This window comes from Mus caroli, unplaced genomic scaffold (genome assembly GCF_978045245.1).
Source record: "Mus caroli unplaced genomic scaffold, Mus_caroli_1 scaffold_2, whole genome shotgun sequence".
NCBI classification, from domain to species: domain Eukaryota; kingdom Metazoa; phylum Chordata; class Mammalia; order Rodentia; family Muridae; genus Mus; species Mus caroli.
This window is the reverse complement of record NW_028227257.1, coordinates 90,637,273-90,656,197: the sequence shown is the minus strand read 5'-3', so window position 1 is coordinate 90,656,197 and position 18,925 is coordinate 90,637,273. Positions and strand designations below refer to the sequence as shown.

The window sequence follows — 18,925 nt, the reverse complement described above, 5'->3', positions numbered from 1 at the left end:
ATTATTAAAGGTAATATGCAGAAATAAAAAGATATCTGGGGTCCATTAATTAGAAGTTAACAATATTAAGATCTCTATAATATGCAAAGCTAAGTCTGTTTCTAGATGAATGTGAGTTACTAAGAAAGCTGATGTCATGTGAATCACGGGGTGCCTTAAGTCCAGTGTGTAGATATGCATATGGCTTCTCAGTTGATTCATGTTACAAAAAGTTGGGTTTGTACCAGTATTAAGCCTGGAAAGTCACTATTACATGATTTCTAGAAAAATGATGCTATAAAGTTTATTGCAGTGATTTTACTTATTGATTTCTCATTTTAATTTTATTTTCAAACAGCTAAATGGCAGTTGCTCTATAAATTCATTGTGTAACATTTTGATGTATATGTCCACTGAATTAAGATGATAACAGGCAAATGAACACATACATCACTGGTCCTGATATACACTAGATTCCCCAGACCATGTTCACTCTCACACACCTGTGGATGTCACACTGGGTCAGATCTGGTCCCTACACTGGCTCTACAACTTCTGCATCAGGCTGCTGTTCAACTGTGGGTCTGTTGTGTGCCTTTTCAGTTTGTTTGCCTCTTTAGTTTTCTTTTTTATCTTTTTGTTGATATATAGGTTTTGTATCATCAGAATACTAGTATTAGATATTGCCTCTTTGCCAGTTGTTTTCTGTTGAGCACACAAGAATTAGTATGTTAAAACTTTGGTGTGAATCTGCAATTAAGTCAACTATTCTTAGGATTTTATTTATTAGGAGACCTTAGTATCATTTAAATTTTGTTACATAATATCCACACACAAATATATGTATATATACATATATTTGTGTATATATATGCACATATATGTGAAAATATAAACATATATATCCAATTTTCAAACAGACAAATGGTATTTGGTATATAAATTCAAAGTCTATACATACATTGTGTGAATATATAATATATATTAACATTTTTAAATATTTTAGGTTTATTTTTTGGTTTTGTGTTTGCTTGTTTGTTCTGGGGATGTTGAAAATTAAAATCTATCACTTTATTATCCTGAGAACAAGTTTTTTTTTATTTCTCTAGTGTTTTTTAACTAAGTTAAATATAATAAGATAAAACAAAATCATCACATTGAATTTGGAGAAGATAAACCAACAGAAGTAAAGAGAAGGCACAAGAATCTGAGACCCAGTCACTTACATATTCAGGAGTTCCATAAAACTATTAAAGTGAAAGCTATAATGTATTTGCACACACTATAATGTATTTACCCTGGTGCAGACCCGTGTAGGCCCTGTGCTTGTTGTTTCAGTCTCTGTGAGTTCATATTTACTTTGCTCAGATGATTTAGAAAAACTTATCGTCCTGGTGTCCTCCATCCACTCAGCTACCACACTCCTTCACCTCCCCTCCATTGGGATCTGCCATGATCAGACACAAGGGATTGGTCAATATATGAAATTAATAAATGTAATCCACGATATAAAGAATCTGAAAGAAAATAACTACATAATTACAGAACAATAAGGCAATGAAGGATATCAAGGTGATACAAATTCGATAGGAAGAAGTTGAAATATCTTTATTTATAGGCGATATGATACATAAGTGACCTAAAATTCCACCAGGGAATTTGTATAGCTGTATTTTCAGCAAAGTAGTTGGTACAAAACTAACACACACACACACACACAATCAGTAGACCTGCTATATACAAATGACAAACAGAATAAGAAAGAAACCAGGGAATAGCATCTTTCACCATAGCTTCAAGTAACATAAAATATCTTGAAGTAACTCTAATCAAGCTGATGAAAGACTTGTATGACATAAACTTCAAGTCTTTGAAAAGAGACATTGAAAACGGTATTAGAAGATAGAAGTATCTCCTTTGCTCATGGATCAGTAGAATTAACATAGTAAAACTGGTCATCCTACTAAAAGCAAGTTAATCAAATTAATTCAAAGTAATCCCCATCAACATTCAACACAATTCTTCGCAGACCTTGGAAGGACAATTCTCAAATCTTAGTCTTTTTAATATGGGGAAAATTAATTCATTTATCCTAGATTTTTTTCAAGCTATTTTTGTATGTTTGTATATTCAAGTCCTTTGGCTTTAATTGTCCTCCCTTCTTTTTCTTCTCTGATTTTATTTATTTAGATAACATTGTCTTTTCCTTGTCTACCTAAATATTGCATATAGTAAAGGGTTTATAATTTTTATTGTTCATTCTATTGATTTGTGCCCGGATACCAATTGATATAATACTAGTCTTCTATTTTGTTTGTTCTTGCTCTCTTGGTTCTCTAGTCTATTTTTATATTATTCATGTGAAATATCCCTTGCTTGAATACATAGCTGTCTATTGATACAAACTTTCTTCCCAGTGTTACTATTTCTGAATTCTATACTTTTGGCATGCTGTGTTTCAATTTTTTGAGACAAGGTTTCTCTACACAGCCCAGGCTAATTTGGAACTCACTAGGCAGACCAGGCCTCAAACCCATAGAGATCCACCTGCTTTTGCATTGCAACATCTAAGATTAAAGGTGTGCAACATCAGGCCTGCCTGCTCTAATTCAATTTTTATATTTACATTTTTAATTGCCACATTAATTTCATTTATCCATTTACTATTCCATAGAATATCATGTTCTTTTCATGTATTCTTCCAATAATCACAGTTTATTGGTATTTTACTTGTATATTTCATTTTCTGTAGTCAGAAAAGATATGTGAGTTGATTTTGACCTTGTAATATCTGGAGATGTGATTCATATGTTAACATAATTTCAGTCCTTAAAACGGTGATGATAAGAATATTTATTATGGAGCTTTATGTGGTCTGTGAATTTTATCTTCGGTATTCTGAGCTTTTGGGCTAATATCCACTTATCAGTGAGTCCATACCATGTGTGTTCTTTTCTGACTGGGTTACCTCACACAGGATGATATTTTCTACTTCTGTCCATTTGCCTAAGAATTTCATGAATTCATTGTTTTTAATAGCTGAGTAGTACTCCATTGTGTAAATGTACCACATTTTCTGTATCCACTCCTCTGTTGAAGAACATCTGGGTTCTTCCCAGGTCTTAGCTGTTATAAATAAGGCTGCTATAAACATAGTGGAGCATGTGTCCTTGTTATATGTTGGAGAATCATTTGGGTATATGTCCAGGAGTAGTATAGCTGAGGCCTCAGATAAACTATGTCCAATTTTCTGAGGAACTACCAGACTGATTTCCAGAGTGGTTGTACCAGCTTGCAATCCCACGAGTAATGTTGGAGTGTTCCTCTTCTTTCACATCCTTGCCAGTGTTTGCTGTCACCTGAGTTTTTGATCTTAGCCATTCTCACTGGTATGACATAGAATCTCAGAACTGTTTTGAATTGCATTTCCCTGGAGACTAAGGATGTTGAACATTTCTTTAGGTGCTTCTAAGCCCTTCGAGTTTCCTCAGTTGAGAATTCTGTTTAGCTCTGTTGCGCATTTTTAATAGGGTTGTTTGGTTCTCTGGAGTCTAACTTCTTCAGTTCTTTGTATATATAGTGGATATTAGCCCTCTATCAGATGTAAGATTGGTAAAGATCTTTTCCCAATCTGTTGGTTGCCATTTTGTCCATTAGACAGTGTCTTTTGTCTTATAGAATCTTTGCTATTTTATGAGGTCCCATTTGTCAATTTTTGACCTTAGAGCATAAGCCATTGGTGTTCTGTTCAGAAAATTTTCTCCTGCACCCATGTGTTTGAGACTTTTCCCCACTTTCCCTTCTATTAAATTCAGTGTAGCTGGTTTTATGTGCAGGTCCTTCATCCATTTGGACTTGAGATTTGTACAGGGAGATATGAATGGATCAATTTGCATTCTTCTACATGTTGACTGCCATTTGAAACAACTGTTGAACTGGCATTTGTTGAAAATACTATCTTTTTTTTCACTGGATGGTTTTAGCTTTTGTCAAAGATCAAGAGACCACAGGTGTATTTGGGTCTTAAATTCTACTCCATTGATCTACTTGCCTGTCACTGTACCAATATCATGCAGCTTTTAATACAATTGTTCTCTAGTACAGTTTGAGGAAAGTGATGCTGATTCCCTCAAAAGTTCATTTATTATTGAGAATAGTTTTCACTCTCCTGGGTTTTTTGTTATTCCAAATGAATTTGAGAATTTCTCTTTCTAACTATGTGAAGAATTGAGTTGGAATATAGATGGGGATTGCATTGAATCTGTAGATTGCTTTTTGCAAGATGGCCATTTTTACTGTATTAATCCTGCCAATCTATGAGCATAGGAGATTTCTCGATCTTCTGGGGTCTTCTTCAGTTTCTTTCTTGAGAGGCTTGAAGTTCTTGTCATATAGATCTTTCACTTGTTTGGTTAGAGTCATACCAAGATACTTCATCCAGAGTCTCTCCCACCCGAGGATTCATCCCAGATACAGTCACCAAACTCTTACACTATTGTAAATGCTAAAAATTGCTTGCTGAAAGGAGTCTGATATAGCAGACTCCTGAGAGGTCCTGCAAGAGCCTGACAAATACAAAGTCAGATGCTCACAACCAATCATTGCACTGGTGTGGGGTTCCCAATAGATAAATTAGAGAAATGACTAAAGGAGTTGAAGGGGTTTGTAACCCCATAGGAAGGACAACAATATCAACCAACCAGCTCCTCCGCCCCTGGGCTCCCACGGACTAAGCCACAAACCAAGGAGTACACGTGGCTCCAGCTGCATGTGGAGCAGAGGAGGGCCTTGCATTTCCCTGGAGACTAAGGATGTTGAACATTTCTTTAGGTGCTTCTAAGCCCTAATTAAAATTAATTTTAATTAGGGCTTAGATTATTAAGCCCTAATTAAAAATTAAGCCCTATTAAGCCCTATTAAAAATGCGCAACAGAGCTAAACAGAATTCTCAACTGAGGAAACTCGAAGGGCTTAGAAGCACCTAAAGAAATGCAGAGGAGGGCATCAATGAGAGGAGATATTCTTGGTCCTGTGAAGGCTTGATAGATGCCCCAGTGTAGAGGAATCAAGGGTGGGGAGGCAGGAGTGAGTGGATGGATGAAGGAAAACCCTCATAGAAGCAGGGGGAGGGGAGATGGGATAGGGGGTTTCTTGGAGGGGGAAACAGGGTAAGGGGATAACACTTGAAATGTAAATAAATAAAAATAAATAATAATAAATAAAAATAAAATTTAAAAACAACAAAAAATAAATAAATTTAAAAACTTATTGAGGTCAGTGGTAACATACCTTTAGGTGCTTCTCTCCTCAGTATTTAGACTATTAAAGGTGCTAAGTATTGGCAAAAAAAAGAAAAAAGAAAAAAGAAAAAAGAAAAAAGAAAAAAGAAATGTGCTACGTCCACTCCTGCTTGGTAGGCCTAAAAGTCTGGAAGCAGTCATGAGGCAAAGAGTTTTATGGAAACAGCCTCCTGGAACTTTGGCATTCCAATAGCCCGTATACTCAAACCCTGTCCCCATATTAATCTGGTGTATGGATCCATGTGATCTCTTTCAGTATTTTTTTATTATAAGTGCCTTTAAGGATTGATTTTGATATATAGCTAAGCCTCCACCAGTGTTTCAATGGTTCCTAGAAAATCCTTGAAGCCACAGGTGAACTTGGAATTCAGTAAGAATGTTACCTATTCAGTAACATTCAAATTCATTTCTAGTAGAGAGAGTGAAACTAATTAGGCATTACAATTTACTGGAAACAGAGCTAGAAAAGCTCAGGACTAGTCTGCATAGTAATTACTTAGGACAAGAGCCAAGTCACTCCCAAACACAGGAATACACAATGGCCTAGGAAATAGATGGGTTGTTGCATGAAAAAGTTAGTGGAAGGAAATTCCCTGGTACAGGTTTCTTCACTAGGCCAAGAGGAATAGCATAATCAGGTATTTACTAAAGAACCCCTGGTGGTGGGTTTAACAATAGACTAGCATTGCATCAGAGCATTTACCTGGCTCCTACGGGTTTTTTTGTTTGTTTGGTTGGTTGGTTTTTTGTTTGTTTGTTTGTTTGTTTGCTTGTTTTAATTTTTTTATTACGTATTTTCCTCAATTACATTTCCAATGCTATTCCAAAAGTCCCCCATACCCTCCCCCCCACTTCCCTACCCACCCATTCCCACTTTTTGGCCCTGGTGTTCCCCTGTACTGGGGCATATAAAGTTTGCATGTCCAATGGGCCTCTCTTTCCAGTGATGGCCGACTAGGCCATCTTTTGATACATACGCAGCTAGAGTCAAGAACTCCGGGGTACTGGTTAGTTCATAATGCTACACCTACAGGGTTGCAGATCTCTTTAACTCCTTGGATACTTTCTCTAGTTCCTCCATTGGGGACCCTGTGATCCATCCAATAGCTGACTGTGAGCATCCACTTATGTGTTTGCTAGGCCCTGGCCTAGTCTCACAAGAGACAGCTATATCAGGGTCCTTTCAGCAAATGCTTGCTAGTGTATGCAATGGTGTCAGCGTTTGGAGGCTAATTATGGGATGGATCCCTGGATATGGCAGTCTCTAGATGGTCCATCCTTTTGTCTCAGCTCCAAACTTTGTCTCTGTAACTCCTTCCATGGGTGATTGTTTCCAATTCTAAGAAGGGGCAAAGTGTCCACACTTTGGTCTTTGTTCTTCTTCAGTTTCATGTGTTTTGCAAATTGTATCTTATATCTTGCTATCCTGAGTTTCTGGGCTAATATCCACTTATCAGTGAGTACATATCATTTGAGTTCTTTTGTGATTGTGTTACCTCACTCAGGATGATGCCCTCCAGGTCGAACCATTTGCCTAGGAATTTCGTAAATTCATTCTTTTTTTTTTAATTAGGTATTTTCCTCATTTACATTTCCAATACTATCCAAAAAGTCCCCAATACACTCCCCCCCCCACTCCCCTACCCACCCACTCCCACTTTTTGGCCCTGGCGTTCTAGCTGAGTAATAATCCATTGTGTAAATGTACCATATTTTTGTATCCATTCCTCTGTTGAGGGGCATCTGGGTTCGTTCCAGCTTCTAGCTATTATAAATAAGGCTGCTATGAACATAGTGGAACATGTGTCCTTCTTACCGGTTGGAGCATCTTCTGGATATATGCCCAGGAGAGGTATTGTGGAATCCTCTGGTAGTACTAATGTCCAATTTTCTTAGGAACCGCCAGACTGATTTCCGGAGTGGTTGTACAAGCTTGCAATCCCACCAACAATGGAAGAGTGTTCCTCTTTCTCCACATCCTCGCCAGCATCTGCTGTCACCTGAATTTTTGATCTTAGCCATTCTGACTGGTGTGAGATGGAATCTCAGGGTTGTTTTGATTTACATTTCTCTGATGATTAAGAATGTTGAACATTTTTCAGGTATTTCTCAGCCATTTGGTATTCCTCAGGTGAGAATTCTTTGTTTAGCTCTGAGCCCCATTTTTTAATGGGGTTATTTGATTTTCTGGAGTCCACCCTCTTGAGTTCTTTATATACATTGGATATTAGTCCCCGATCTGATTTAAGATAGGTAAAGATCCTTTCCCAATCTGTTGGTGGCCTTTTTGTCTTATTGACGGTGGTGTCTTTTGCCTTACAGAAGCTTTGTAGTTTCATGAGGTCCCATTTGTCAGTCCTCGATCTTACAGCACAAGCCATTGCTGTTCTATTCAGGAATTTTTCCCCTGTGCCCATATCTTCGAGGCTTTTCCCCACTTCCTACGTTTTTTAGCTGATCTTTTTAATTAAGTTGTTCCTATATTCAGTGGTAAACATGGCCTGGCTCCCGCCATCTTTTTATGTATGAATTCTTTTTGATTTGTGTCAATGTAACTTGGCAGATGTGTTCGCCTGGTTTTCTTGTTTCTCTTCTGTATTAAAAGTCGGGCGTTCATTTGAAAAAAATATATTCAGATTCAGCACTCTCTCTTGAGTCTGCATCTGTCTGTCAATTCTAGGTGACCCTTGTTCACCTGCAACCAGAAACCCATTCCCCACAGAGAGGAGACCCAATAGAGGTTAGTCTGTGGCAGACATTTGTATTCTGAAGATATGGGAAAAAATACTTGGGAAATGTGTGCTATATCTCTTTGGTCTGTACTGTATCTTAATTTTAATAATTGTTTTTTATCTCTATGACCTGTGGTGAAAGTAGGATGTTAAGCTGTAGCTATTATTTTAGAGTCATTCACTTTTCACTTATACAAATATATACAAAAATTTGTTTTTACATATTTAGTGCTATGGTATTGAGCGCATTGTAGCTGTCCAGCAGCAACAGATAATTGGGTACCTGAAAGGGAGGCTGGGAATGAAAAAGGACAGGTGGGCAAGAGAAGGATGAAGCCGAGACAAAGATTTCTGATCAAGGCTCAAATTTTAATTTTCAGTTCTGAGTTTATATAGGAAAAAAAAATGGAAAGACCCATTCTTTGTCTACATACATAGCCTTTTGAGGTATGTGTCTGCATACATAACTTTTGATGTATGTGTCTGGCTTAGGTTGATAGGAGCTCAAGAGTGTGGTTGCCCATCTCTGGCCACCGGCCTTCAAAAGCACAGTCTTCCCATTCAGACGAAAGCCCTGAAGAACATATGAATATGCACTCAATGCATTTCTTCGTATTGATGAATGACTGCCATAGTGAATAGCTGAGCTTGCTGAAAGCAATCCTGTGTGAAGGCAACCAATCTGCTTAAGATACAGTCAAAATTAAAAGCAACAAGATTAAAGTTGTCTGCAGGAATGTCCCAGGTATTCATTTTAGCTACTAATTAGCAAAGATCAAACACAAGGTCTGGCTACCAGGTATTTGGGGGGTGGTTTTGAGAATTGATAGAAAACACTCCCCAGTAACTCCTGGTTAACTCAGCTGGCTGATACGGATTTTGAGCTGTCTTCATCATTGGTATCATAATTACTAGAAGTCGTATTAAAAATCAACAGATGTGCTGGACAGTAGTGATGTATGCTTTAATCCCAGCACTTGGGAGGCAGAGGCAGGCGGATTTCTAAGTTCGAGGCCAGCCTGGTCTACAGAGTGAGTTCCAGGACAGCCGGGGCTATACAGAGAAACGCTGTCTCAGAAAAAAAAATGTTTATAGATATAAAGGCAAAGAATAATCTATATAAGTAACAAATTGTTTTCCAATAGCTCTTTCTACTTGTTCTAAGGCCAGCAATCATTCTGAAGTTAAAGATCTAGGGAAGGTAGGGTTGGCACTCCCTTTAAGAATATCAAATAAGGGTTTCAACTCACCTGTAGTAAGTTTTAAATAGGGACAAAGCCAGCTGCTATCACCTAACAGTTTTTGAAAACCATTTAAAGTTTTCAAACTGTCCCTATGGATAATTATTTTCTGGGGATAAATGGCTTGATCTGTAAGTCTAATTTTAAGGATCCTGAGTCTGTACCTTTTCTGGAGCTATTTGTAGTCCTTTATCACCTAATGCCTGTTGTAAATCTCTATAACATAAAAGCGAGTCCTGAGGATCTTTTCCTGCTAACAAGACATCTCTGTGTAATATATGATGCATATTATTGGGCATTGCTGTCTTATAGGCTGAATGGCTTGTGCCACAAACTTTTAACATAATGTAGGACTTTTAGCCATGCCCTGAGGAAGAGCTGTCCTCTGATATCTTTTCATAGGTTCCTTAAACTTAATAGAAGGAACACTGAAAGCAAATCTTTCACAATCTTGGGGTGCAAAGGAATAGTAAAGAAAAAATCTATCAAATCTACTACTATTTTGTAATATCCTTTAAGAATGGCTTCTGTAGATGAAAGCCCAGGTTGTAAAACTCCCAAAGGTACCATGGTTTTCATTGACCTTTCTTAGATCTTGTAGCAATCTCTATTTACCAGATGTTTTTCTTGATAACAAATATTGGAGTATTCCATGGTGACTGAGATTCTCTTATATGCCCTGCCTCTAGTTGCTCTGTCACAAGCAAAGAGGTGGCTGCTATTTTTTCTTTAGATAAAGGCCACTGATCAACCCATACTGGAATATTATTAAGTCACTGAATTTTATCAGCGTGGTATGCAGGCAAGATAGTGGCCATTACAGAAAATACCCCAAGCCTCTAGTGTTAGAGTGGGGCTTAGGCTTTTCAAATGTCTTAAAGCCTGTCATTTTTTTTCCTAGCCCTGACCAGGCAAAAATCCTTGTCTCAACATCTGTTTTGTCACTACTTCATTAGTACTACACATTATAAGACCCATCTGTGACAAGAGATCTCTTCCCCAGAGGGAAAGAGGCAAATGTGGCATGACATAGTGTTGAATTTGTCCTGAATTTCCCTCCTCATCTCTCTAGGTTAGAAGTTTAGAACTTTGTTTTGGGTTATTGGCATAACCAATCTCTTGAAGGTGAGTATCAGATAAAGGCCAAGTTGAAGGCCAATCTTGTCTTCTAATAATTGTTACATCAGTCCCAGTATATATTAATCCTTCAAAACTTTTTCCTTCAACTATCAATTTAAGGTTAGGTCTCTTACTAGTAATAGATTTAACCCAGTACACACCTGAGTACGCATCCTCTCTTACTCTTATCAAATCTGGAAGGTAGTAGATGCAAGGGAACTAAAAAGAGTTGAGCGATTCTTTTGTCAGCAGGTACAGTTATAATGCCATGGGGGGAAGCATCCATTATTTTAATTTCTCCCTCATAATCATTATCTATAACACTTGGATAAATCTGTAATCCTTTAATAATAATGCTGCTTCTGCCTAAAAGTAATCACCATGTCCCTGGAGACAAGGGGCCAAAAATTCCTGTAGACTCCCATTTCTGGGGTCAATACTGCATGGGTGGTAGACTCAAGGTCTAATCCTGCACTTCCTGGGGTTGCTCTGATAAGTTCAGAAATGGATTTCCCTGGCTTGGCAGCAGCTTCATGACCCCATAAACTGCTTGCTGTGGATGTCTGGGGGCCTAAGGCCAGCACCTCTGACATGGGATGGCCCTGATATCTGTTTTAGATCTACATTCTCTGGCCCAATGATTACCCTCTTTATATTGAGGACAAATTCCTAGGGCACAATCTGATTGTCTGCTTGTGCCTTTGTTCCTGGGACAATTATTTTTAAAACAATCCAAACCTCCATGTTTAAAACATCCTTTATTCCCTCGTTTCTGTGAAAACATTGCTTACACAGTGGTCCCTTGTAAGGCAGCAGTCATAGACAGACCCTGATTGTATGAGGGTCCAATTTTTGCACAAAGACGAATATATCCTGATAAGTCTGTCTGTGCTTTGTGTGAATGGCTGTGCAGCAAGCTGCATTAGCATTGTCATAAGCCAATTGTGTAATTAAAGGAATTCCTGCTTGAGGGTCTCCAAAAATTCTACTACCTGCTTTTAGCAGCCTATCCACAAATCCTGAAACAGTTCATCAGGAGCTTGTTTGATACCAGATAAATTCCCACTAAGAGCCCCTGTAGTCAGTAATTGATTCCAAGCAAGGCGGGCAGCCATTGCAATCTGTGAGTACTCCTAGAGGTAGCCCAATTTGATTAGCATTTCCTTCATATTGACCCTCTCCTAGAGGCATATTAATATCCCAATCTGTGTTACCTGCCTGAGCATTCATTGTAGCAGTTCTCTTACTAGCTTCACACCATTCAGAACTCCAAAGTAAGTAATCTCCTCCTGACAAAGTAGCCTTACATACAGTCTTCCAATCTCCCTTTCCCATAAGCCTGATTCACAGCTCTTTATAGCAGCAATTGGCATATCTCAGAATCTTTGCACTTTCCTGCACTTGATACATTCTTTTACTCCTTAAAAACAAACAAACAAACAAAGATAAAATGCCAGGCAGTGGTGGTGCATGCCTTTAATCCCAGCACTTGAGAGGTGGAGGTAGGTGGATTTCTGAGTTCAAGGCCAGAATGGTCTACAAAGTGAGTTCCAGGACAGCTAGGGCTACACAGAGAGACCCTGTCTCGAAAAAACAAAACAAAACAACACAACACAACACAACACAACACAACAAAACACAACAAACATCCTTTAGCTCCTGAAGCTCATTAGTCAATTTCTGCAGCTTAATTTCCAACTCTAATTTCTGTACTTGCATATCCATCTGGGCAGCATCTCTTGCAGTAAAGGCCATAGGCAAAAAAAAAGTGAGCAAGGAGGCCAATCCTCCTCATAATATTTGGCAGACATTTTTTTCTTAATGAGCTTCTTCCTCTGAAGCTAGCTCATCATTAGTATCTCTGTACTTTTCTAATTTAGAGTTGAGAGAGCCTTTTCCTAGGGAAGCCCTCTCTGACAGGCATTCGTCCTAAAGTCCTTCAAGCTCTCCCTGGGTGCTAACTAAGGCCTTCAAGTTCTTTTCATCAAAAGCATCTTTTTATAAGCACCCAGAGGCAAAGGGTAATAGAATCTGCCTGAGTGGTTCTCAGAACTTTTCCAATTTTTTCCCCAGGTTTCCTTATCCAAAGTTCTTTCTTCTTGAAACCATGGGCAGCATGAATCCATCTGATATTACAATTGTTCTTTAAACCCTGCCCCTCTCACCTGAAGCAGCTCTTGGAGGCTACAGACGAATGTCTGTTTGGAATTCCCTGTTCCATCTGAGCTGTCACACCCCTGGGTGAGATCAGTGTCAGGTTGACACTGTCCTAGACTAGCCTATATCCTTTTATGCTCCTCCAACAACAGTCTTCAAAAGATGAAAATTATGGCTAGTGCTAGCATTAATGCTCTATATTGCTTACCATGCAGGATACCATAACTTCTTCTATTTTCTGTGGGGATCCACCAAAGACAGTGTTCCTCAGTTGATCCCCCCATATCCCTGTGTTCAGTCCCCATGTTCGAGCACCACCTGTAGCTGTCCAGCAGTCCCTGAGAACTGGGTACCTGAAAGGGAGGATGGGAATTGAAAAAGACAGGCAGGCAAGAGTAGGATGAAGCCAAGACAAAGGTTTCTGATCAAGGCTTAAAATTTAATTTTCAGCTCTGAGTTTATATAGTAGAAAACCCAAAGGTTGACCCTTTGTTTCAGCTGGATTGAGTTGCAAAGCAAGCTCAGTAGGCAGTCAACTCCTCATGACTCTGGTAGGGAAGTGCAAATGCAGTGAGGCCTGGCTTAGACTCCAGCCTGGTTGTAAAACCTTTGGAGGTTTGTTTAGCCTGTTCAAGGCTGGGGGAAGGGCACACTGCATATATATTTTCTAGTACTACAGCCTCTAGTGGGAGTAATAGCTTTATCATTATATAATGTTCCTCTGTTTTTCTCCTTACAATTTTGTTTTCAAATATGTTGTATTTGAAATAAATATAAGTAATTCTGCATGTTTCTTATTTCCATTCATGTGTATATATTTTTTTGTTTCACTGATCTGTCTTTTAAATATGCATACCTTTTAGCCTGTAAACAATGGAATAGGGTGAAGGTGTGTATTAAGATAATGAGAAACTGGCACTGATCAAACCACCTCTATTAATACCAAGCAGCAGTTCTCTGGTCCTACTTCCATTGGGCTTACATTTACAGACTTTAAATGACTAATGTCATAAATAGTCCTACTTACAGCTGGCCACACTTTGTCCCACTGAAAGCCTAAGTGATAATTAGAAGTTAATAAACTGTATCCTCAAAGCATGTGTATGTTTCACAGAAAACATTATATTCTTAGAACTGTTTTGTCATTTATGAAAAAGAATTGATTTTCACATAATATGAATATATAGATTTTAAACTCAAAGAAGTATATGTTTAATCATGAAACACTAAAACTGCTCTTCATTTTCCCAGGGTCAATTTTTAAATGCTCCTTCTATTTTTGAAATTACAATAGAATTGTGTCATTTTTCCCCTTCTCTTTCCTCCTTCCAAACTCTCCAATATATCCCTCCTTATTCTCATTCAAATTCATGACATCTCTTTAAATTAATTGGTGGTGGTGGTTGTAGTGTGTGTATGTGAGGGGGTCTGGGGCTGTATGTGTGTCTGTGTATAGTTCATTCCATATATTTTTGGTATATATGTTTTCTGGACAGACCAATTGGTGTGCTCTTCCCTAGGAAAGACTATTTCTCTCCCATTTAGCACTCCTTAATTGCCTATAGTTCTTTGTGTAAGGTTAAGGGCTTGAGTATTTTCCTAGTTTGCTATAAGACTGTTTCCTAGTAAATTCCAAGGCTACTCATTTTAAGATCATTTTAAGAGTAGCATGCTCTCCCTCTTCATATGAGCTTCATGCAATAACAGATTTAGAATTTTAGTGTTATAAGTCTCCTACACTGTAATAAATTAAAGTTTGCTCTGAGTAAGGAGAAGCACTGGCATGGTGAATGTCTCCAAGTCCATAGTCTGACTGGCATTTCTGCCTGTGTGTTTCAGCTCACTACAAACCAGCTGCATGGCCTGATATTTCATGCTAGAGGAATCTGCTAAAAACTTTTGGAGACAAGTATCAGTTAAAGGTAAAAAACAAAATGAAGCCCTGTATGCTTCAATATTGGTACACTGTGATCTATTAAAATTTTATTACTCTGAATTTTCAAGTAAATATGGCTGCACATACCAACCGTTTCTGAGAAACTGTCTCTGAACAATTTCTTCATTGACAAACTGTATAAACTACAAAGTATTCTGTAGGGGTTACCACTTGAGATTTACAGAGGCTCCAAAAGAGATAGTAGTAGTAGTACTAAATCTCAATAGCTCCTGCAAACGTGCTTCGTAGGTGAGGTCAAAGTTCTGAATGACAGAAGCACAATGAAGGGAATAAGAAAACACCATCATCACCAAAGGATAAAATTTAACCTCACAAACAAACAACAGTCAGTGTCTCCTAATATGGTACCTGAGAAAACTTCAGCCTCTGTTGTTAGATATTCCTGCTATAGGCAAAATTGAACTGAACATAGGGAACAGGAGACAAACATTACTTGGAATATACATACACAGTGTGTTCTATAAAATAATTGGTTCATAGTATGCAGATATCCATCTGATAAAATTCAAGGAGATTCAGAAATGGCTTTATATAATGGAATGCATGCTATGCTGTGCACACAGTCAGAGGCAGTGTGACAAGTTGGCTTCCCTTTAGCTACAAGAAGAACTTTATTAGCACCATTGGTGAAAGGGCAATAATCTGTGTGGCTTCTTTTAATGTTATTTCTCATTTTAGTTGTTTTATTTATTAATTGTTTCTACATGTATTCTATGTACAAGTACACAAAAAGAAGATAACAAAAAGCAAATATGCAAAATGTGACTCTGTAGGGAGCCAGAGTAAAGCTATCCAAAAATAATTTTTACATTGCATATGATTCTGAATAATACTTAAAATATTTATACATAAAATACTTTCAAATTTTTGTCACATTAATGCATTCATTTACTTATTTATTAGGCTGTTTATGTATTGATTTGTATGTATGTTCATGTGCTTAGGTGCCATGGTGAATGTGTGGAGGACAGGAGGATAGGAGCCAGTGACAGATCTCTCTTTCTATTATGTGAGTCTCAGGGTTTTCATTGAAGTCCATTGGTCTTTGTGGCAGATGCCTTTATTTTCTGAACCATCTCTCTGGCACTTAAAATTATCTCTTTAAATGAATTATTTAAAACATAGGCATATAAGCACAGGAAAAAATAAATATGTATTTTCACAAACAATAAATAAATGTAATTAATTTTTTAATGAAATAGCCTTGATGTGACCTAAATAGCTTACCATTGCCTCAATTTCCTTATTAAAGTTCTCTTCATAGAAAATGGGAACCCAGCATAGTATACTGCATTGTGTCATTAGAGCATATGTATAAATGAGGCAATTTTATCAATTTAGGTAAATAGGTAAGAAATCCTAGCCAACTTCCCCTTGTAATCACACCTACCATATGTGAACAGAGACTGGACTTTGGCAACTCAGTTTTTGGCATGGGTTTTTTTCTCAAGATAAACAACTTGAGGGGTATTCTGAACTTTTAGGAAGGGTGTTTTTACATGTAAAAAATGATTTCAAAATATCATATAACTTATGAGGTCAATGTTCTAAATAAATAACCAAACACAAATATTATGTTTAACATGATTCCTAGAAAATGACATGCATTTTATAAATTTTAGGTATGGCTGATACACATAAATCTTTAAAGAAAATATCAAAATTCTACTCAAAATGGTGTCAGAAAATATGGTGTTTGGTAAACTGGAATTAATTGCTTCTCTAAAGCAGTCTATCAAATGATTTACTAAATCTATCACTCTCAGTGATCTAGCAGGGATCTTATGTTCTAAAGAGAAAACAGACAATAAAAGCAGCTCAAGCAAACTAGTCAGTGGTTTTGCCACCAAAAGTATTATACTATGTATAACCGACAGATTTAAAGCCACATAAAATAATTTTAAACTTTTATTATGTGTATGTACACATTTGCTTATATATTTGTTTGTTTGTTTGTTTGTTTATCTATTTGTTTGTATGTATGTGCATATGTTTTGGTGTCATGGTACACCTAAGGGTAAACCGTTAAAGGGGTGATCAGTTCATGTTCAGTATATAAAATGTATCACTACAACACTAACTAACAAATACATCCTTTTACATGATTAATTTTCTTAATTTTGTTGTTATCTGAACATTTAAGATCGTCCCTGTTACAAACTTTTAAGTATGTAGTACATATAGTTATATATGCCGTGGTATACACTAGACCCTGGGAATTATTAGTCTGTCAAAATAAATCTCTACATTCCCAACATTTTCTGTTTACTCAGCTCATAACATCCATCATTCTGTCTCTGCTCCTGTAAGCATGACTGTTTTCTATTCCGCATATAAAACGCTTTGTGTGCTGTCTTCCTTTTTATGGCTTTATTACTTAGTGAGTGTCCTCCAGGATCATCCTCTTCATGAATGATGAGAGTTCTCACTTAAGGACTTTTAAAGCACAGTACAGCCTTAGCATCTGAGAGTGGTGGTATCCAGGTGAGGGAGAGAGACACTGATTCTATGTTTTTACCACTTTTATGGGTTCTATCTCTAGTATTTTTTCTATTGCTTTTATTTTACAAAATTATGACACAAAATTCTACATATAATGTAAATGAAATATTGGCAAGAGTCTAAAGTATTTCAATATTTAACTGCTATAAAAATAAATCAACATAAAAATAAAATAATATAAGGTCATGTAACTATAAATACAGATAAAATCAGTGCAATCCATAAAGATTTCATTCATTAATCCATTACTTCCCATTCATTGGTGTCCTAGTATATGTGCATTATACCTGTGCAGGTATAGTGATAAACAAGATATTACAGAATTATATTAATGGCATTGAAATTTATTAGTAGTTCAACCACTGAGTTTAGTTGTATTTTTAAGAAATGTTTGTAAAATAAGAGAAGATAACATCACAATTTAGAAGATATGAACCATAGGGAGATAACATCACAATCAGATGACTTCATTCATTATAGAAGACTCACTTATTTGTGTCCTGAAATAATTTTTCTTCTCCACAACTTCTTCATAGCATTTGTCATCTCTGAGTTTCTCAGAGTATATATCAGGGGGTTCATCATGGGGGTAATGACTGTATAAAACACACTCAACATTTTGTCAATGGGGAAAGTCTTAGCAGGTCGTGCATACATGAAAATACAGGGAACAAAGAATGAAACAACTACAGTGATGTGGGAGCCACAGGTAGAGAGAGCTTTCCACCTCCCTTCCTGATTAAGGTTCTTTAGAGAATACAGGATGACACCATAAGAGATGAGCAAGAGTAGAAACACAACCGTGCAGATCAGCCCTCCATTGGCCATCACTAAGAGGCCAATGACATAGGTGTCAATACAAACAAGTTTCAGTAAGGGGTACATGTCACACATAAAATGATCAATGATATTAGGACCACAGAATGGAAGTCCATAAATAGTACTGAGCTGAATTACTGAGTGCAAAAATCCTCCAATCCAAGATAATATCAACAGCACAACACAAACCCATTGCTTCATGATAGTTGAATAGTGCAAGGGCTTACAGATGGCCACATAACGATCATAGGCCATCACCAGCAGAAGAAAAACCTCTGATCCACCAAAAAAGTGTTCTGTGAATAGCTGAGTCATACAAAATTTAAAGGATATTGTATTTTGACCAAAGAACAAATCTGAAATCAACTTGGGAGAGATGGCTGAAGAATAAATGATATCCACAAATGACAAGCTAGCAAGAAAGAAATACATTGGTGAGCCCAGGCTGTTACTGGTAGTTACAGTCATAACAATGAGCAGATTTCCCACCATAGTCAAAACATAGGAGAGCAAAAAAAGAACAAAAAGTCCTTTCTGAACCTTTGGATTCTCTGAGAGGCCTAAGAGGACAAAGTAGGTTACATTGTTCCTTTGTTCCATTTATTCTTTCATTGGTTCTGATTTCAGATGTGAAAAGACGTTACCTACAAAACAAAGAAAATGTTCTTAGAGTATTATGATATCAGTGCTTCTTTATTCAACTGTTTAAATATACAAAATAGAGAGAGGGGGAGAAAGAAAGAGACAAAGGTGGAGATGGAAGGAGGGAGGGAAGAGGAAAGAGACAGAGAAAGACAGAGAGAGAGAGAGAGACCCCTGTTATAAATATGCGAGTTTCCAAGTCATTTAAGGCAAGGTTCCATACCCTAAGTAATTTGATGCATAGTGGTGAGGTCAGCCATTAAAGACCAGCTTCATAAGCATCATCACAAGCATTCATTTATGCTCTGCCATAGATCCACAGTATTTCTAAATCTATCAGGATCTGGGAAAACTTCTCAGAGGAAACAAGTTTATCCAAGTTTAAAAGAAAAGTAGAGATCAACAGAGAGCAGAAAGGAAATTCCATGAGTAGGTTCACTTTATGTGAAGTCACAAAATAGAGTTATCACACTTAGG

At 37.3% G+C, this 18,925-nt stretch overlaps 1 protein-coding gene across 1 annotated transcript; it reads right to left on the bottom strand.

Moving 5' to 3' along the window:
- Positions 1-17,476: 17,476 nt before the first annotated feature.
- On the bottom strand, positions 17,477-18,406 carry LOC110289286 (olfactory receptor 4A47). Its single transcript, XM_021155425.2, has one exon. The coding sequence runs from the start codon at positions 18,404-18,406 to the stop codon at positions 17,477-17,479; it is 930 nt and encodes a 309-aa protein (XP_021011084.1).
- Positions 18,407-18,925: the final 519 nt, after the last annotated feature.